This window comes from Salarias fasciatus, chromosome 13 (assembly GCF_902148845.1).
Source record: "Salarias fasciatus chromosome 13, fSalaFa1.1, whole genome shotgun sequence".
Lineage (NCBI taxonomy): Eukaryota > Metazoa > Chordata > Actinopteri > Blenniiformes > Blenniidae > Salarias > Salarias fasciatus.
This window is the reverse complement of record NC_043757.1, coordinates 11,599,337-11,620,896: the sequence shown is the minus strand read 5'-3', so window position 1 is coordinate 11,620,896 and position 21,560 is coordinate 11,599,337. Positions and strand designations below refer to the sequence as shown.

General features: G+C 44.2%; 1 protein-coding gene across 1 annotated transcript; it reads left to right on the top strand.

Annotated features, from left to right (window-relative positions):
• Positions 1-6,653: 6,653 nt before the first annotated feature.
• npas4l (neuronal PAS domain protein 4 like) lies at positions 6,654-11,206 on the top strand. Its single transcript, XM_030106450.1, has 9 exons — positions 6,654-6,769; positions 7,641-7,804; positions 7,993-8,138; positions 8,227-8,326; positions 8,474-8,738; positions 8,833-8,942; positions 9,205-9,340; positions 9,426-10,696; positions 10,799-11,206. Exons 1-9 carry the CDS (start codon positions 6,669-6,671, stop codon positions 10,825-10,827), a joined length of 2,322 nt encoding a protein of 773 aa, XP_029962310.1. The 5' UTR covers positions 6,654-6,668; the 3' UTR covers positions 10,828-11,206.
• Positions 11,207-21,560: the final 10,354 nt, after the last annotated feature.

The following is a 21,560-nucleotide window of genomic DNA, read 5'->3' as shown; positions in this document are numbered from 1 at the left end:
TTATTCAGGATGCGTGTTTTTTTATGTTATTGGCTCAGAATCATGAAGGTCAGAACAAAACCTTGAAAGCAGAAGCATGGTGGTGGTCGTTCCTCGTAATCCTGCCCTCGTTTTGCTATTATTGACGGCTTCCATTAAAAAGCAAAACACACGGTTAAGTTGTCTTGTAACCGTTTGTTTCCTCTTTGAAGACACGACATATAAGACAGTGTCCAGCTGCTCAAATTAAAGTGAGAAATTCTTTGTTTTGTTTTTCTACATTCCTCACATGTAAGCAAAGTGAGTAAAACATTTAAAGTATTATGATGAAGGCCTTGAACTGAAGAAAAACTAAAACTGTTGATTTCTGATAAATCTACAATAAATAAAAGTTACATGGTTTTAAATTAAATAATAGGAAAACTTTTCCGTGATGTTTTTTTTTTTTTTTTAGTTTTTTTGAGTTAATTTCCTGACAATCCTTGTTGATTAGTTACTTTTTGGTCTTTATTGATAATAAAAACCTTGAACAATCTATCCTTCAGATGTACTAAAACGTGACATTGACGGCTTATTTATTCTCGCCGCGGATTGTTTGCCGCCCCCGTGTCTTTCTCACGTCCTGGTCTTTGGGACTAAGCGCGCTGCCTCCCTGCTCTCCTCTGATGGGCTTGTTCAGACGTAAACCAGCCAGCTTCTTGGTTCTCAAACACGGAATAACACTGAGCTCTAAAAATGTTTACAGATCTGCCATGTGAAGCGGTGTGAAACAATCCTTGCTGCAGGTTCGGAGCCACCAGATATCTGCACTATCGCCACTGGAGGCGTGTCTTCCGGAGAGGAGACACTCCCGCGCTGCTTCTGGCCTGACGAGACTCTGGACTTTCAGACGAACCCACCGAACCAACGCTGATTTTTCTTTTTCCAGACCAGTGGTGCCAATGTGACTGGGAGAGTCTTCCACACGCGGACATGTTAGGAATGATTCTCAGTCACCTGGACTATAACCCCCCCCGTGCGGTGAATCCACAGGGAAAGCCAATTCTGTGTTCACAATAAAATAAAAATCCTTTGAGCGACACTAAATGACTGTTGGCACAACTGATGTTTGTTTTTCTTTCTTTTTCTCTCCACGGATGTGCGTGTGTGGAGTTTCTGTTTCGGGGTTTCGGCCTGTGTGTTGGTGGGTGGTGGTTTGTTCAATGACTCCGTCAGGAACTCTTCAGGAATATGACATTACTTTAATATACATGTTGATGTGCAAAAAACATGATCAGAAATAAAATTCCCTGCACACTAAGTGTTCTCGGTGATGGTCGATCGACTGAAGGAAGACTGAGGTCTCACTGGATTTCCTGATTGTTCTTCAGTTTTATAGACATGCTTGACTTTGTAAAAGTGAAATCATTTTACTGTATGAGAGAATTTCTTGAGGTTGCCAAAGCTGAAAACCCCCCAAAAGTCTTACTATGATCACATTTTCATGAGGAAATATTCCGATCCGTCATGAGAATGCCCTGCACTAATTGAACCGACTGTTGAAAAGCACAGATTTTCTCCGTGGCACACATTACTGCATGTGATCTGAAATGTTTTATTGGAATGCAGCCACCGTAATGATTTGACCAGGTTCGATGAGGAGTCGTATCTCAGGGTTCTCAGTCTGCAGCGCTCAGTGACGGTTGGAACTACCCAGCAGGAGTTAATGCTGGTTCTGACAGGAAGCTGCTTCAGTACACACTGCGTCACAAATAGTTTAGTTTGTGGTACCAAGCAGAGTTAAACATTGAAGTTGACATAGAATGTTTCAAAATATTATAGTGAAATGTGGGGAAAAACACATTTTGAAAATAGAAATACATTTAAAAAAAAACCTGATGCAAAGAATTACCTGAAAATACAATATCAACATCCATGTAAACATTTATAATGTAACATCAAATAAACATAACACATTCTAAGGTATATTAAAAATATATGACCTGCTTTAATAAAACATTTATTATTTTGTTCTGTGTAGCAACAACAAAGTTTCATAGTATTTATTTATTGCACTTTTTCTCCAGATCACCATGATTGGAAGACACTTCGCTGATAAGATTCACCCAGAAAACCTCAAGGAGATGAGTGGAAATGATGGGCGGTCTTCCAGGCATAAACAAATGTCAGCATGAAGCACCATAAGATAAAAAAAATGTTTTTCACAATTAGTATTATATTTTAAGAGCAGTAAGTCTGAGCCAGAGGCAGTTTCAGCCATTTCTGTTCTTCTCTTCTGGAGGACCATTAGAGGTCCAGGACTAGTTAAACAGTTCAGCAATTTCTTTGTTTCGGGCAAAAAGCTTCTCAATTCCTGACTACAAAGATCGCTTTGAGCAGTTAGATCATCTCTATATATTGATGATTAATAAATCAGAATGGGTCCAAAGGAACTCTGATCTGCACAAGAGACTTTCAAAAACCTTGTTGATTAGAAGAAAGCATGTCTTGTGACTCTAAGCTGGATGCAGCAGGTGCAGAAGATGGACGGACAGATTCAGTCAGATATGTTTGTGTTGTGTTTACACTGCTACTGTGAAGCAAATGGAGAGTCGGGTGTGTTTGTAACAATCAGAAAAAAAAAACCCCAAACCCAGAACAGACAAACCAAAGTCTTCTTTCAAAGTTTTGTGGCCACCGTGGTTTCTCTCTGCTGACAGCGTTCCCTACCATGGAGTCTGCAGCCTTTTCTCTGTTAACATTACACACATTACAAAGGTACATTGAAAAGATTCCTACAAACACTAGTTAGAAATAGTCACCGTACTTGAAACCCTCGCCACACATCTCTTGTCAGACGAGTTTCTTCCTCCTGACCGAGACGCTCATGTCTCCTCTTGGAACTACAGTAGAATCACGACAGTCTTTGAGCTCGTCCTGAAAACCAGCCCGGCTGTCTGATAGCCCTCATCGTCTACTTCATCGGGTCCTTGACTCGGTTCCTCCCTCAGACTACCTAATGGGTCGTGTGCTGCTCCTTCGGCGGGGGGGGGTCTCACCCTGAACTCCAGCTCTGGTCTTGCGCCCCTCCCAACCGGCGCTGGTGGCCTGGCAGTCCGCTCCCGTCTGTCACCAGCCCCGTGCTATAAAGCCAGCGTTATCTGCGGTGTTAAGTGCAGGCCACAGACGGAGGGTCAGCTCAAAGTGAGGCGGCAGAGACACCCTGTCCCGCCTGGTCCCACCGCGCACAGGAAGCGGGGCCGCGCCGGGTCCCCGTCGTCTGGCCCCCCGGAGTCTGCCTCCGCCGGCGACGCAGGCGCTAATGCGAGGAGACACTCGGCCAAATTACGCTCTAATTTCCCCCCAGGACTCAGACGGTCCCACCGGCCCTTGAGAATCAGACCGAGGATTTGTTCAGAGTGATTTGTTTTGTCTTGTCCACCCATATCGCTGTCCAATTCCCTCTCCCAAGTTCGAGTTCTCTGCTCCCAGCGCCGCTTAGGCCACTAAATTGGGGATTTGAGAAAAGCAGCAAAGAGCAAGAGCCCTTTGAGGATAGAAGCTATAGCTGTGTAATTCACCAAAAAAAAAAAAAAAAAAAAAAAAAAAAAAAACCCCAAAGAAACCAGTTTCCATCACATCGCACTGAGAAGCTGGAGTCAGGACTTTACCCAGCATCCTCAGATTTCAGGGAAACCAAAGCCTCATGGTTGCTTCGGTCATAGTTTTTCATGCCCGTAATCTGTTCATCTGTTAGAGGAACTAATTCAGTGCGAGCGACCGAACCGCTGAGCTCCAGTGCGTCATGTTTGCAGACCTGTAGCTTAACTCCCTTCCAGCAGGGGTTTAATTGAGTGACTAATGCGCACGCAGTCGAAGCCCTTCGAAGACAAACCGCCATGCCTCGCTGCCTGTTCAGGAACCAACCCGTGACGCTCCGAGCTGGTTTTCTGCTCGAGATCTGAACGATAAAGACATGAAGGAGTAAAATGAAGCTGAGCTCAGGATGGATCTCACTTTCAAAGTTCCAAATGACAACAAATTCACTTTTTCTTTCCATGTGTTTAATTATTCCAGTCACTCTATTATTGCAATAAATATATACACAGGATAATGAAGACTACAGTTTATGTTTTGCGTAAGCATCAGATAACAAATAGGATTATTACTTACGATCATATTTCTTAAATCTATGTAAATGCAAGAATTACAAATACAGTCATGTAGAAACACCAATGTGTGCTCATCTGTTCAGTGTTTTACAATGTTATTCAAATATTTGGTCTTCTCATCTAAGCTGCAGAGACTTTCTGCAGAATTAATCAGCTGAAGCGGCACGGACATGATGTCCAGTCCATATATTTTTGCAGAAATATATGTTTGAGATTCTTTTTTTTAAGCCAACGTCTTTCATTAGTCCTTGCTGATTCGACTCTCTGAACATTATTTCTGCAGATGGCTGTTTAAGGTCCCGCTCTGTGTTTCACTGTGAGCTTTTGTTTGTGTCCGTTCTGTGCGGAGCTTCCAGCCATAAGATTTCTGGACCTGAAATTAATTTGAGGGGAAATAAAAGCCTATTACCTTCATTTGCTTGTATAACCCGTCCAACTTCACTTGTGTAACAGTTAACTGTTTCAGCGACGGGCAGCATCGATCTCTGTGAGAATGTAATCCTCACCACAAGGTTTTATCGAGATATTAACGATTGAAAAGGACTGAATGTATTTCTGATGTGATTTTTATCTAAAAACATTTGGAGTAACGTCACTTGATATCAATGTGACCACAGTTTGGAGAAAAGAAGAGTGTTTGTTTTTCTTGTTACTGTGTTGTTGTTTGTTCTCTAATTATTCTTGTTTTTCTCTCCTCTTAATCGTGTCGCGACCCCTCAGGTTTACCCTCTGACCCCGCAAAGGGGCCTAAACCTCACATAGCAAACCACAGAGGGGAAATAACTGTATGGAAAGTGAAAAGAGAAAGGTTTTTTCCCCCCTCAATTTAATATAATAGACTGATCTTCTGTTAACCGTAATGTTATATGAAGATCAAGTGTGTAATAAAGGACAGTGATAGTATTTCACAGGAAATTGAGATATTCTTTTCTGTAAAGATGGGGGCATATCTGGTCTATGTGTGATAAAATATATCCCCTCTTCATTGTAATTTTAGGGACTTCATCAGCAGACCAGAAAAAAATACATATACTTTTGAAGTTTCAGTAAAGCAGAATTGCCGCTTATCGGTTTGACAGTGAAAACTCTCCCATTAACTCTAAAGTCGCTCATGCTGCACAAACTTTGGTTTTATCTGACTGAATGACAGACTTCCTGCATTTTCACATTAAAAAGACATTGTCGTCAATAAAAAAAAAGCTTCTGTCATTTAAGAAAAAAGAAATGCTCTGTGACTTCTAAACAGCTTTTGAAAAGTGAAGTTTATGCTCACTTCATCCTGAAACTCTTGTGTTATGTGGATGCTTTTTGCACTGCAGGCTGTTTTATCACTTTAATATACTTTATTGCTCTCCTGGTCTGATTGTTCCACAAACCACACCTGCTGGGCAACAAATCCAACGTTTTCTCAAGTGTATCAATAAATCAATAGAAAGGTAGCCAGGGATTTCACCCATATAGTTTTGTAGCTTTAAAATACATCATTATAAGCATATTGCTGACCCTATACTGCTTTCAGTTTTTCTCTCGCACTGCTTAAGGGGATGTGTGCAAGTGAGACTGCACAGCAGCTGGAAGGGTCAGGGGGACGAATTATCTGGTTATTTCCAATGAATTTAAAGTTTTTTGTTGTTTTAGAAATAAGGTGGAAAGTTAAAGAAATTAATAATTAAACAATAAATCATAATTAAAACACATATATAGGCCTACATATACAGCTGCATAGATAAATGAACTGAGAGTTGTGGCAGATCATTTATGAAGACTTTCCAGACATTTTCACATTAAAAACGATGTCGATGCAAACAGCCTTTCGTCATTATATTGTTGGAAACATTTGAAAATTTCAGACAGTTGGTGGTTGATGAGGTTCAACCTCTGGGAAAGGAAGAAAGTGAGGATAAATGTTCATATCAGAGTTAAACTCATCCATTCCTAACAGTTTTTTCCTTCTAGAGTTAATGTGGTGCTTTCCTCAGTAAGCTGCTCTGTGGATGTAAAGCCTTTTTGCCTTGCGAGGTGTTGATTTGCCACCAGCAGCGTTTTCTTAATCAACACTTGACATAACGCAGCCTGCTGTACCTGCCTCGCCTGATATTTACGCGCATTACGCACATTTCTTCCACTTTAACCGACAGAGGCGGGTCCGCGCTGTTATTTTTAGGGCTCCTTTCACTAAATATAACCAGCCTCGATCACTTGTCGGCGCGTCACAACTAGTAACATTGTCCTCTTTTCTGTTTTTCCCCCCCCTCTCTCTCTGCTCCTCTTCCCCGGAGGCTGGGCTGGATGCGAGGTGTCAGGTTTGGGGCTATAAAAGGAGGGACGCGGCGCGCGCCGAGTGTTTGACACTCATCCTCCAGACAAGGAAAGGTAGGAGATGTTTCACTCTACTGTCACCTCACGGCGGGGTTACTCTGCAATTAATATCACATATCAAGTCACTTTCCTTCTTCTTTTTCAATTATTATTATGAGACTTCACTTCTTCATTGATTGTTGTTCATGTCTCGCGCCAGGCGGCAGCATCTGCGTCAGGATGACTCTGTGGTGCGTCTCGTGCAGAAGTCAGGTCAGCTCCCCGTGCACGTCCCAGCACCGGACCCGGGACGACCGGCGCGCGCTCTGCAGGAGGTTCAGGTCGGTGGCTCCTCTCTCTGATCCGCGTCCTCTGCTGGCTGAATCAACACATGGCCGCTGAGGACGAAGTAACAACTCCCAGCAAAATCCACGCTCAACTCCTCCTGCGTGCCTCGCGTGCACAATGCGCGCCTCTTAATCCAGTTTTCTCCAGGCTGCAGCTCGGGACTGGATGTGATACATACTAATCCAGCAGACCAACCGGGCTGCTTCAGTCCAGCCCCGGGTGACTGGATGCAGCATCACTCTTGAAAAGTCATTTTGATGAAGAACATGAGTGGGACTGTCGTGTCTGTGAATTTAAATCTAATATTGACAGAGCAGGAAAAAAAAACCCCTCCAAAATCTTTGTCTAATTTTATACTCAGATCAAAAGTGATGTAATATTCCTTTTTTTGGCAATTTTGTGTGTCCTTGTGACGTGGGGCGCCCCACACTGAGGACACCCACTTTATAAGGTAATGCAGGGAGCATCAGAAGCCCGTCCTCCCTCCTCTGTGCGTGACGCCCACGCTGAAGCCCTGGCAGCTATAAAAGCCCCGGGCGCTGAGGATGGACCCAGACAGATACCGATCACTCAGACAATGTCCAGTGAGAGCCCTCGTTTCAGCCGCAGCGCCGACAGCCTCTGGTATCAGCAGTTTCCATAGGAACCCTTGATATTCAAAGTGGAGGAAGAGACTGAACTGTGTCAGAGAAACTGGATCAATCCAGGCCAATTCTGCTTTTTGTCTTTTTATTTTTCTTACTTTCATCCACATGGGAAAGAATGAGCTCAGAACCATTTTTTGAAATGTAGAAAAAAAAAAAGTTTCCCTTGATTCGACCGTCTCACGCCACTGCTGACCCCGGTGACCATGGTCTCTCACAGATCCACGAAAGGAGCCTCCAAAGCCCGACGGGACCACATCAACCACGAGATCAGGAACATGCGCGCCCTGCTGCCCATCTCGCAGGAGGACCAGGAGCGGCTCTCCTACCTTCACTCCATGGCCGCCATATGCACCTACATCAGGAAGTCTGTTCTCTTCCAGGGTGAGTTTTCACTCCCGGCTCGTTAAAATCTTTTTAGACTTCCAGGCTACAGTCAGCTGCTGTCAAGCAGTACAGGACTGAGTTCGCAGCACCTTAGGGATCAAATCAAGGAGAAACAGATGTGACAACCTGCAGAGATGAATACGGTGTAACCGGGGTTGAACTCGCTCTTCCTTCTCTATAATAAGGGCTCCCGGATGAGGGGAGATCACACTGTTCTCTGCCGTACGAGGCCTTTCTTCAAGCCCTGCACGGCTTCATCCTGGTCTGCACCGCACAGGGCCGGCTGGTCTACGTGTCTGAGAATATAGCTGACTATCTCGGATTTTCCATGGTGAGTGTTTTAGATGCATCCAGTAATAAACCGGTGAAATAATGCAGTGTGTTTTCATAGCTGAAAGTAAATCCTGCGAACTTTCCAGGTAGATGTGCTTCAGGGGGACTCCTTCTATGACATGGTGGAGCGCCCTGATGTGGACGTAGTCAAATCGAACCTGGACATGGACCACAGCTCTTCATCGGGTAAAATGAGGAATCTTTACAAATGTTATCTGATCACAAATAATTATTGTTAATTGTTTAGTGTTGTTTTTCTTGGTCATATTCGGTAACATTTTAGACTGCACGCGTACGCAGCCTGTGATGCTGAAAAAGCTTTCCTCCTTTCAGAGCGGAGCTTCATCTGCTGTCTGCAAACCTCCAAGGCCTTCAAGTCGCAGCACGGCGGCTGCTGCTCCATGCTGGTCAGAGGGAGTTTCCGGTGCTTTCCCCGGCCCCAGCAGTCCGCTGTCAGAGCCTCAGCCACCACCGAGCCTCTGTTCGTGGCCCTCTGCACCCCGACGGCAAACCGCCTTCCTCACAGCGGCCCCCTCGACTCTCACAGCTTCAGCAGCAGCCACAGGCTGGACATGAGTTTCACTCGGCTGTCGGACAGGTAAACCCACCGTCCCTCCCCTCCAGATGCAGACAGTCAGAGTTCTTCCAGCATTTTTCAAGAGAGATGTGTGTTATGTTTTTGTTTTTTCCAGCGTTTTATATCTTTTGGGGTATCCGGCTGAGGAAATGACCGGTCAGTCTTGGTACGGTCTGGTGCACCCCGAGGATCTGTCATCAAGCGCAGATTCTCATCGGAGTTTAAGTGAGTGTTCTCTACACTACTGCTGCAGTAAAAGCATCAAAATGCAGTCTTCTTTTGTCTCATCAAACATCCTTTTTATCATGCTGTTCAGAGAATTTAAACTTTCCGATACTCACTCAGTCATAGTCACACTTTTTTGCTGTACCAACATTTCTGAAAGCACCAGTAGCGTTTATACAGCAGGGCAGCATTTTGTTATGTGCAGATTTGCTTGTGAGTGCATATTATAATAAACATGAATGCCTTTTTTTTTTTCCTCCAGTGCAGGCAGACGACGGCTCCCAGGTAGAGATGGTGCTGAGACTCCAGCGCAGGGATCTGTCATGGACCTGGATGTATATTCGAGCTAACAAGGACTCCGGGTGCCAGGGTATCAGCTGCACCAACTTCATCATCAGGTACGGAGAGCCCGAGCCGACACCGTGAGAAACGTCGTGAGGTAGAAACACCGACTTCTAGTAACACGCTGTTCTGATCTTGCAGCGAAACCGAAGCCAAATTTCTCGAGAAGAAAATCAGCAGCGATGCCTTCAGGCCGTCATCTGCGGCAAATTCCTGCCAATTTGCTCAACAGGCGAGCCACACTCTGAGCCACAACGCTAAATGTTTTAAAAGGCAGCGGACGTGTAGCAGCCAGGGAGAGGAGCGGCGCGTCAGAGCTCGCAGGGAGTCGGAGCAAGACGTGCACTATGTGGCGTGTTCCTCCTCCCGGAGCGACGGCTCACCTGTTCCCTTGGGTGACAGCAGCACTCTCATCTCCTCTCCCTACAGCCCGGCCTCCTCCTGCTCGCCGGTGCAGCAGGAGGAGCCGGGCTGCGACCTGCTGACGGATGTGCATGAAGGCGCCGATCAGCCGCTGTCGTCCCCAGAGAGCACTCTGTCCTATTACTCCTACCCGGAGGCAGGGTTCGCCTGTCACCAATCCCCCTCCGACTCCCTTCCCGTGGCCGCCGAGCAACCCTTTGACTTCGGCTCGCTGGGCGCCCGCTCTCCGCCCTCCTCCTCATCTCCCACCTATGAGTTTGGAGCTTGTACATCTGACGCTCGATTAGTTCCGGACTGCCTGTCCGTGTCGGACATGTGCGAGAGCCCGGTGGAATGCGCTCTGCATCCAGATGATCTGGGCCTTCTCGAGCAGCCGTACGGGGGCGGTCTCGTCCAGCTGCACCACGTCCCCCAACGCCAGTTGCCCGTCCACGCCCGCCCTCTGGCGCACGGCCAACCCGCCACCCCCGCAGAGCCCAACCAGTACAGTGAGAGGGAGCAGGCGGAGATCAGCATTCTGGCCCAGCAGATCTCTTCCCTGGCCAGCAGCTTCGACATGCACTACAGCCTCAATCCCCTTCAACATGTGGACCAACCTGCGGCCGCCGACACCCCCGCCTCGGCCTGCGACTGGCCCCGAGCCCCCTCGCTCTCCTCGGCCCCCGCGCCAAAGCACGAACTGCTCATCGATGGTGTGTTTGACAGCATCCTGAAAGACCTGGATCTGGACACACGGAAAAGCAACACGTCCGTCAGTGCTGCCGGTGTTTCCTACGGCCACCAGCAGGGGTTTGCGTGCAGCGGGTTCGATTCCCTGGACCTGGAGCAGGGGCCCCCTGCTGGGCTCCCCACAGAGGAGCTCGTGGTTGCAGAGCAGTTGACTGCAGGCAGTATCTCCATATATCCCCTCAGTATGCAGTTGGGACATCACGCCCAAAACACTGGGTTGCATCAACTCAACCACCACATGCAGAGCAGCCTTCTGCAAGGTAATTTCCACCAGTCCGGCTGTTGAACCACAGTTTTCCTGCTCTAACGCACATATTAAATTAGCATTTCATTAATTTCTTTTTTTTTGCATTTTCTTTCAGATGGACTTGCTGAAGAAAACCTGTATTGAAATAAGTCTGTGACTTACTGTACGACCACGTGTATGGCATATTGTCAGGGCAGTCTTCTTCTGCTGGATATTAGAGAATGATTGTGAGCAAAGGCGTTTAAAGGACATCTTTGCTGAATGTTGAAGCCCAGTAATGCAGATTCTGTCCCGTCGCAGTGAGACAGCTCAGCTTTGTTGCCATTCCTCAGATCTGCTGCCAGCCTTGTTTTCTCTTCTGCCGCCGTCCTTATACTTTGTGAAAATGGTACCTTAGAAATATGCCTGCCAACTCCTACATGCTGAAACTAAAGTGTATTTTTCTTCATTCTGAGTGACCACAGTTTACAATTGAGCACTTTATCGATGTAATGCCACAATAATGCCATCTTTTAAAAATATGTGCTGAAAAAAATCCTGACAACTAATAAATCCTTGTGACTACGAGGTGTTTAGGTGCCTTAAACATGTAAGGGAAGTCGATTATTATTATCATCCCTGATGTGTTCTTTCAGTTTGAGTTTCTTCTGTGTGCGATATAAGTTTTCATCCTGTCATGATGAAGATACCAGCCCCAGTCAGCGAGCAGCAAAATGAAGCAATGATGATTGTAACGCCAACATCTACCTCAGTGGTACGGCCCAAATCACGCCAAGCCTGAGTACACCTTTATGTATTTATTTAGTTCGAACATTTACTTGCCATGTACATTTGTTATAATGCTGAATTTCACTGCACTATGTGTTATGTCTTATGTTTCCTTATTCATTCCACATTGATTTTTTTTTTTGGGTTTGATTTTCATATGGTACTGAAACTTTAATATTGTTGTGTTATTCTCACAATTTGTTTCAAACAAAACTGTAAATAAATCTAAAGAAAACCAGATTTTGTGTGATATGATTTAAAAAAAATCTAATTGGGGGATCTTAGTCATACATTTTCCTCCAGAAAGTGTGACTGTGGTGCAAGACTGATAAAACATGGTTGTGGATGTAGGTTTAATCACAGTCAAATCCCATCCACTTGTATAGCTTTAATATAAAATTGGTAGATTAATGCTGCTTGGAGGATACAACTTAAGCGAAATTTAAAAAAAAGAACAAAACAAAACATAAAACTAAAATTTGTGGAAGTGCCCAAAGTGGGAAACACACTTTTTTCAGACCGACATTGAAACTGCAGGAACACTCAAGACAACATTAGAGAGTCTGAAATTTCCTCCTTCACCCACAAGAAGTATTACGTAAGTTTATTATGAATACTGATAATAGCTTACAGTTATCGTTAAACATTCTTACATGACAGCTTATGCTGAAAAGAATCATCCTGATGCATAAAACACTCACTTGGATTTTTGTGAATGATTAGTCAGATGCTAATGGTTCCCAAATGCATTGGGCTCATGTTAGGGGCATTTGCATAAAATGTAAGTTTAGGCTCATTTTATTTTGTTTAGAAGTCAAATACACTGATCAAGAGGAACATGAGGAAGTGATACTTTACTAGCAGTATTTCTTCATCTTTTCTGTGGCTGTCTTCTGCTTACAATGATTGATTTGGAAAAAGAAATACAGAATTTACTGGATATCATCTGTTTCCTGCGAAAGGGTTAACACCTATTTCCTGGGAGGAACATCTGTCTTCGTAGCCTTTTAACAGCGTAGTTTGATCTGCAGCTTGTTGGTGGCTTTGCTGTTTTGATGTCAGTGGGCTTATCAGGGCTGCCTGCTGTGGCTGGAAATCGAGGATCGTGACAAAGGCGACACGAAACAATAAAATAGTGGGCCATAAAATAAAATTGAAAAAAAAAAGCTGAGAGTAGCTGCAGATGTGAATGACGCCTGATAACAAATATTGATATGCGAATAACTTTTGTAGAACAGCACAGAACAAATGTGTCGTCTGTGTGTTTCTTTATTGTGTGCTTTCTCTGTGGCTGTGTACACTTCCTGCACTTCTCTCCCCTGCTCCATGGTTTTCCCACATATCTGACCGCTGACTGCGTATTTGCACACCACCCATGAATAAATACTCAGATATGTGGACCGAGCGAACGCTGACGGGCAGCTGATGGATCGCTGCGATTAAAAAGAGATGCAGAGCAAGTGAAACTCTGGTCCATGGGCATGCATGATAATCCAAGTCCTCAGAGAGGAACTCCAGCCATGCTGCTGGTGCAGGATTGCAGGCACGTCCTGTTTACGGCCTGCAAAGTCCAAACAACCACTAGATGGAGTGATAGCTCCAACACCCTCCCAGTGAACGCATGGCAATAGAGTGACACTACTAAAGCAAGCATGATGGAGAAGTGGAGGGCTGTGCTGTGCGCACAAAAGGACACCGTTCAGTCCGCTCATGAGCAAAGAGTCCAGATGCCTGGTGCTGTCCACGGAGACCTAATTAAGAGTGATGTCTGCTGAAGGGTACAATGGCAAAATAAAGTTCCCTAACAAGTCCTCCACATCTGCCGTGCGCCGGTCTGCGTTACCTGGAAGCAGGCTGATTTCCCCGAGGCGCCCTCACGCCGTTCGTCCACCCCGAGGAGACAGCAGCAGAGGGGGGAGGCGGCTCTCTGTCTCACCCGCAGCCCCAGCGGCCCCGTGTCTCCACGGGTTAAAGAGCATCGCAGACAGCTGCTGTCTGTGGGGACATGGGCGAGGCTGTCCATTCACATGTGAATGCCAGGACCGGACAGGATGGAGGGGGCAGGACGGGACCGGGGGCCTCAGCAGCAGGAGAAATCTAATGTCTTTTTCCAGCTTTTCATTTTTTTTACAAAGAAGTTGTGATGGAAACAGAAACCAATCAGGATGCAATTCTATTCCAAGTCTAGTTGACAAATTAGAATAAAAAAAACTTGAGGTTTTGAAAAAGAAGAACAAACATCCGTCTTAGGACCAATGAATCACATCAACCATCAACAACACCTCTCATCAAGGTTAAGAAGTCCAGCATCCAACATTAAATGAAATACAGAACCTGAGCTGCCTTCACATTGGAGTCTGGAGTCAACTCCAGCTAACTCTGAGTAAGGACAGGATACACCCTGGAGAGGTCTCCAGGTCACAGGTCACAGACAACACACACTCACATCCACACCGAAGGGCAATTTGGAGGCATTAATTAACCTCACATGTATGTTTTTGGAACGTGGGAGGACACACACACACACACACACACGCGCAGTCTTGTATTTCTATCCTTGTGGGGACCGTCTATTGACTCCCATTCATGTCTAGCCCCTAACCCTGACCCTTACCCTAACCCTAACCCACACCACAACAAAGCCTAACCCTAAAGAAATGTTTTTGCACTTTTACTTTTTTCAGTAACAACAACATGGTCAAGAAAACACTGTTTCTCCTACTTAGGACCGGAAAAAGGTCCCCACAAGGCACGTCGTTCCACGTTTTGCTATCCTTGTGGGGACATTTGGCCCCAAGAAGGATAGAAATACGAGAACGCACACACACACACACACACACACACACACACACACACACACACGGAGAACATGTGAACCAGCATTTCACACACGGACACAAACACACGGAGAACACGTGCATTAGTATTTGACCCAACAACCTTCTCATTGTGAGGTGAGCGCACTAAGCAGATCGCCGCTGTGCAGCCATAACCAGGCGTTATCAAAACCCTTTTTTTTACGTTCTCTTCGCCGTGACCAACCTGGAAATACACTAGTTGACGCTAACGGTTAACTATGGATTATAGTTCATTTAAACCGATAACTGTGACCAAGCAAGCATTATGGGGGCAGTTTAGAAACTGCTGATGTGACGTTTGCTCCAGATCTGAGATCTGAGATCTCACATTACATCATGTTACAAAGTAACAAACAAACCAAACATTTTCAAGAATTCACAAAATCCCCACAGACGCTGCCGACAGGACGTGAAAAGAGGAAATGTGCAGGCAAAGGAGGGTGTTTGATCATCCAGACTAAAGAGGCTTTTAAAACCGGAGATCTGTTCGATAATAAGTGGTATTAGTGGTGATAGTCTTGTTCTGGCTGTGAGTGAAAATGATAGCTGGAATATTTTAAAAAAGAAGAAGAAAGCTGCATTCAGAGAAAGAAGGAGACATGACCATTGAGGACTGAGACCTTCAGACCCAGTTCTGCTCGCTGACAAAAAACCTTGTGATAAAAATCAGTATGTTATGGCCTCAAGGAGTGATAATGGCTGGCTCTCTTGCCTCACAGCTGGAAGGTTTGCAGAATTTCTGTGTGCACGTGCTGTTTTTTTTTTGCCATAGTCCAAACTGCATTGCCCTGACGGTGTCTGTCCTGGGATGGACCGGTGACCAGGGTGGATCACACACACCAACACCACTCCAACACCCAGGTTTTTATTTCTCATGATGGATGGATGTTACTTGTTCAGTCAAAGCCATTTAATAATTACAATCTTTCAACGCCGGCTCTGTTCAAGATGTCCTCGTATTATTATGAGCTCAGAATTCTGCTTTATGCCATCAGGTTTCACTGTGAGACAAATGAATGCTGGTTAATGATTGTTAGTTCTGCTAGCCAACAGGGGGAAACAGATAAAGGGAAGCCCACAGGCACCGAGTCTGTACATTGAAATAAATTCACCACTTTTGAAGTGAAATCAAAGCAGGTATATTGTATGCGTCATGGCCAGCAAGCAGAGCTCCGGTCGGACCTACAGTCCAAACATTAATGAGTTATGATAGAAACTGAGCAGATTTTACTGATGGATCCCTTCGTGATCCATGTGGTTTTTAGAATTTGAGTATTTTGTTATTATATAGATTTTTCAATGACTAACAACCTTATGCTGCATTAAAATGAAACTGAATCTGAGTCATGAAAATAATGTAATTAATGTAAAAGTAGCTTTTGTTAAAACTTTTACCCAGTAGTTCATTTCTTCTTGCTGCAATTGGCACTGACTCACTATTAATTCTCCAAATGGTTGTTATGATGGTTAAAGTCACATGACTGATGGGAGCTCGTTACGTGACAGCCATCCTTCCAACAACCTGGTGGTTTATACCAGTCTGCCGCCCTCTGTTATTGACTGAAAGGTTCTCTGGACTTCAGTGTCTCCTCTGACATGCTGGAAGAAAAGCTCACTCGGAATGTTCACCATACTTTGATGTTTCTTTTTGTTGAGGTCAGGCTGCACCTCCTCAGGTAAATTCTGGAACATCAAAGTCTAAACCTTATCTTATTCTGTTGTTTTCCTGTAATTTGCTTGTTAATAATTCATTGAGCTCATTAGGTGGTCCATCTGTTATGACTTGCAAAATTGCTTCTTTTCCATTTAAATGTGTTCTTTTTTTTTTCTCGTATTCACACATATGGATATCAAAATATGTATTGTTTTATTGGAGCCTAGAAATGGTACTCAGATAATAAATGAATTATAAGTCACATTTTCAAGATGGTTGCATCTGAGAGGAATAAGGATCACGCTCTCTGTACTAATGAGAGAAACTTCCACTCATCATTTCCTCCCTGTCAGCCCAGAGCAGAACACCAACTCGACTTCAGGATACATGCTTAAATTCTTAGACATGGCAGAGTTGTGAAAAAGCAGCCCGCCGTATGCCACTGCACAGATAAGATCCCTTTAGTGTATTTTAGATGTGAGACCCCAATCGATTCTTAGTCCCTCCACTGTAACACAAATTAGATCAACTGGATCAAAGCCTGCATTTCGACTCAACGCAGTAATCCTGCACTTTTAGGGAATATATTCAGTCTTTAAGGAGGTAAGCTCACTCACACACACACATTATCTTCATAACTGGGCTTAATGTATCTCTTAATTACACGAGCGCCCCTCCTATCTCTACTGATATTAAATTAAGATAGTGCGTGATTAAATTAACGAATCCCGAGCCTCACAGGAGCAGTATGATACTTTTCGTAGGCTGGCAGCAGAAGTGGAAGATGAATGGCATTTGGATGCCGCTATGATTCATAACAGGGATCTGAGGAGGGTGTTGGGGCTGAAGACACGGCGCAGTCGAACTGACAAAAGAGAAACACCGGCAAAACTGTCATCTGCCCTACTTCAGTAGCTCCTAAAGTGCTTTCTCAGGTGAATGGCTGGAGGGCGGATGCTGAGGGAAAAGCGCATCAGTGCAGTTAAACAGAGCGTCTCATGGCTGGGATTCTTTTCAAAGCCCGAGCCACCCACAAGCAGACGCTTTCTCATATCCTTCCTCACTGCCGGCTCCTCAAAAATGATTACCTCGTTTGCTTGCACGAAAAAAAAAAAAAAAACTCCCTAAATTGAAACTCTCACTGGTTTTAGCCGACAGGGTCTCAGGTGTTGCTGCCGCGTCTTCGTTTATTCGTCGGCTTTCTGCTTTCATCGCCGCCGGAGCCGGACTTCAGCGCTCCGTCCGCAGCTCATCCTCAGGTATGAGAAATAGATGAAGATGTGAAAAAGCCACTGGACTGAGAACGCGATTCGTCCGTTGTCTGGCAGATGGAGGAAGGGACAGACCGACGCCGTCACTGCATGTTCGTACGAACCTGCCTTTTTGTTTTCCACATCCAGCGAGGTCGTCTTTTGTCCTCTCCTTGTCTCAGTGTATCGTTTCACTTGAATCATTGCCCCACTTTTCAAAGAAGGCGCGTCACCTGACTGCCGCTGGTTCAGTTGGCTCGCACCGCCACTGTAATTGGGTTAAACAAAAAGACCCAAAATAGACTCCGCCGCCTGTTCCTCCAGGATCCCTCCTGTTCATCCTGCTCCCTGAAACCACGGCTCTGATTCAACACCGGGTCCCAGTCATGAAGAGTCAACATATCCTGCTGCCGCTGAGGAGAGAAAGGCCGGCCGACCGGAGAGGAAGAACGCAAACGGCAGCCAAACCGTGAGCCCAAAGCACCTGTCCTCAGAGGAGACGGACGCATCCCGCCGTGGCAAGATTTGATACACGTTATCCTTTATTGATGGGAAAGCTTGTGTATCGGGGGAGAAAAAAACAAAAAAAACAAAAACCAAAAGTATTACGTGTAAAATTTTACGATAGGGACTTTAGAAATCATGCCTCGATGTGGCATTGAGCTTTCCAGCAGCCTCAAACAGATTTTCATGGCTCTGACGCTTAAGTTTCTTTGTGCAATACTGTTCACTGTGGAGAGGAAGGAGCCTCACAATATAATGTATATTTACTTTCATAAGCTCAACCTCCAGCATTCAGGCAAATCGATGTTTCGTGCTGGAATTTCAATACGCGGCAGCTCATAGGTGGATCTGCGTAAAACACGCTTTGATTTTTCAAGCACCGCTGTTGTTCTTATAGGGATAGATTCATTTAATGTGAGGGACTATAAGTGATTGCTGTTGGGTTCGTGCCGTATCTCACACATCTGTACAGGCCAGGCATCGTAAACATGTTTATCGCGCCACTCGTGCACAACCTCAGGGGTCAACAAGAATAAACATGAAGGAGTGTGTGTTAGCGACGGCTCGGAGAGACTTGGAAGTGATTAGAGAAGCAATTAAATGAGTGGGATGCAATTATGGCTTTAAAAGAAGTAAATGAATTTACTAATAATTAGAAGGGAATGAAATCAGGATTTAAAAATGACAAAATAATCGAAGCATGGCTGAAAATGAAATTACCATCAATGATTCAGCGATGCAAATCCTTTTGATTACACAGTTTTAATGTGGGAATAAATAGCGGAATGTACATTATATGTGTTTACACAAGCGCACACACACACTCACACAAGCACACCCAAATACCCATACTGTACAATCAGCTGAAGAAACCTTTAATATTAATGACCGTTTTTAGAGTTATTTAAACTACATCTGTTGTTTTTAAGCAGGAGGTAATGCTTTGTCCACAAGCATCATCTTCAAAATCACATCTGATGTGACAAGGCGGCATGGTTTCGATGCAGGTCACCCACAGAGCTCATCGTTTCAATCTGCTGCTCGTCTCTCGCAGATTCACTGTTTTCCCCGGACGTTGCTGCAAGCAGACAGAGATGATTACAGGATTCCATCGACAGTCCACTGGAAAACTGAGAGGTCTTGGATGAATGAGTTATAGCTACCGCACGGTGGAAACACAGGGGCTTCTGGGCTTCTCAGATGTGGAGTTTGCATGTTCTCATGAGTGCTGGTGATGGCACTCTCACAGACTAATGATGTGTTTGGGGTGTATCCTGCCCTCCAGTCTCAGATGATGACGGATGATGGAATTACTGTGAGCAAACTAAATTGACAATCATTTATTCGGCACTCACTGTTTCATGAAAGGGAGAATGCATTCTTCACCAGTTAATCAAACAATGATTAAAAAAAGTGGAAAATGTCCCCGTAGTGCAAACTAGACCCCTGAAAAACAACATTCCTTCAGTGGGTTCCAGCCTTCATTTTACCTCCTGACAAGAACCAGGAGCGAGCTGGGCATCCCCAAGGTTTGGAGAAACAGCTGCTGGATAGTCCAACAAACATCCACCACCACAGCAGCCCGTCATGACACACTGCAGTCCCCCATCGTCCCAAACAACCCGCTCCTTCTGCCAGGAGGATAAACAGTCCTGCGAGGGCCGGCGTTCGGCCCCGTCGTCCGCGGGGGCAGCCCCGGTGTCTGCTCCTTCTCTGTGTTCCTTCGCGTTGTTTACACACTTCCTCACACCAACCGTGAAACCGAGATCTTGACTTTGATCAGAGCCGCAGCCAAAGTTGCTGTAACCTCCAGTGGGACGGCGGATGTGGCCGGGAAGCCTTCCAGTTCATACATCAACCGACGTGATGTTTGTACGAGCTTTTTCCAGACGGCATCTTGAACCCTTTTTCCCTTTGTGTTTGTCTTGTATTTCATCCCGTGTATTCCTGCTTATGCACATCCTAAATATATGGTAATGACAAAACAAATGGTGCAACAGTGATTCTAAATATGACGCGATAATTGTGTGGAATTTGAGGAATACTGCTGGATTTGGGCCCTTTTGGAAAAAAAAAAGAATATAAAAAAACTCTGTTTCTCTTACCAATCAACTTGAAAATGTTAAGTAGTAAGAGTAAATATAAATTTATTTTCACAAAAGTTTACGATACAAGTGGGAATTATGTCAACTTTGGCCAGTTTAACAGATTTGAGCAAATTTTACAATATTTGAAAGAGACTTTTAATAAGAATAAGATTGATATTTGACAGTTTAAAAAGCCTCAAGCATGAAAAAGGTGCAAAAGTTATGAAATAACCTTTAACAACTTCCTCATCTCAAAATTTATTCATTCTTTAGTATTTTAATGAGCTACAGTTGGATGAACTGAAAGAAAAAGAGCCGAAAAAGGTTGTTGGAGAAAGTTGTGCCAACATGCTCTTTCCATGTAACAATAAGTTTTAGTTGTAGATGTTTTAGTGCAAAAACACATCCTTCTGACTGAATCTTAATGGTGTGCATGTGGGATTTACAGCTATGAAGTTTCCACAAAAACACTTATTCCAATTATCTGGGTACGGCCAATTAGCAGATTTTTTTTTGGCATTGGAAATGGGATAAGTGATAAGAAGACTGGAAAACAACAGAGAAAGGACAAGGAAGGGCACAAAAAAATTAAAGTTTTTATAGGGAGCTTAGAGTTACTTTTAAACTTAATTGGAGTAAAACTGAAAGGAACAAAAGATAAATCAACAAGATGAAATATCAAAATGACAAAAACAGGGCAAAACTGATGTTAGAAATTTGAATTTGTATAGTTTCAACTTGTCAATTATACGTTTGACTGGCATGCAGGTGCTGCTAAATTATTTAAAGTAGAACTTGAACAAATAGGCAATAATAGTTCTTTTCTTTTTTTCATTTAGTTGATGACTGGTTGTTATTTTTTTCATGAGCGCAGATTTTATTTTGAGAGTTTGTGTGTGATTTTTAGCCCAATGATTCATTGTTTTTCACTGAGCACAAATCTGTGTGGTGACATCCCAAATGGCCACAGTGTCCACATGGGGTTGTGTGTTTTTTAGGCATTTTATGAGTCATTTTCACAGGACTTCATCCAGCTTGACTGGCAGGAGCATGAAACTATGTCACATGTTTTTTTTTTCCTTCTTTTTTTTTTATTTGCGTCTTTGAGCTTCTCTAGAATTCAACAAAGCCACGGAGCCTTTTGACTTTAACTCAGCCTGGGCTCAGCCCTCATTAATAATTCATAAAATACATCTTATTCACAGGATATGTGGCCTGAGCACATTCAAAAAATAAATCCAGTTCAAGATAATTTTTTTTCTAAAGTAATAAAAAAAAGTATCATTCTTCAATAATGATATCAATGTTTTTCTTCTCTCTGTAAATGGTTTAATCTACATGATCACATTCTGCATCTTCCTGTGTGTGAACTTGATCTTTCTCATGAAGCAACAGCAAGGATTTGTTTCTGCTGAAGATGTTAGGAAAAGGAAGAAAAAAAAAAACCTCACTGGCATTTTTAACACTCACATTCTCTGCGGGATACTTTGAAGTTCAGGAAATTAACATTTGGCTTGTGTAGATATTAATATTACTGAATAATGTCACACTGTGCTGATGAGGTGTAACGACGCGCTGCACAGCGGGAGCGGATGTTTTTCCACTACAGAGGTAACTCTCTCCTTCTGAAGGTGTGGAAATCCATCCGTCCTCTCTACCACTTCACCCAATTTAGCAGTGTGTTTGTCAGCTCATCAAACACGAAAGACTGACAGGCTGTCCATCCTCCTTCTTGATGTGAGGGCCGAGTGCCACA

What these genes read in the sequence shown, in the direction of transcription:
- npas4l (XM_030106450.1), top strand. Translation starts at nt 6,669, where the DNA reads ATGACTCTGTGGTGCGTCTCGTGCAGAAGTCAGGTCAGCTCCCCGTGC. An exon ending in GGACCACAGCTCTTCATCGG is followed by an intron (nt 8,327 to 8,473) that starts GTAAAATGAGGA and finishes TCCTCCTTTCAG; the next exon opens with AGCGGAGCTTCATCTGCTGT. An exon ending in GCAGAGCAGCCTTCTGCAAG is followed by an intron (nt 10,697 to 10,798) that starts GTAATTTCCACC and finishes ATTTTCTTTCAG; the next exon opens with ATGGACTTGCTGAAGAAAAC.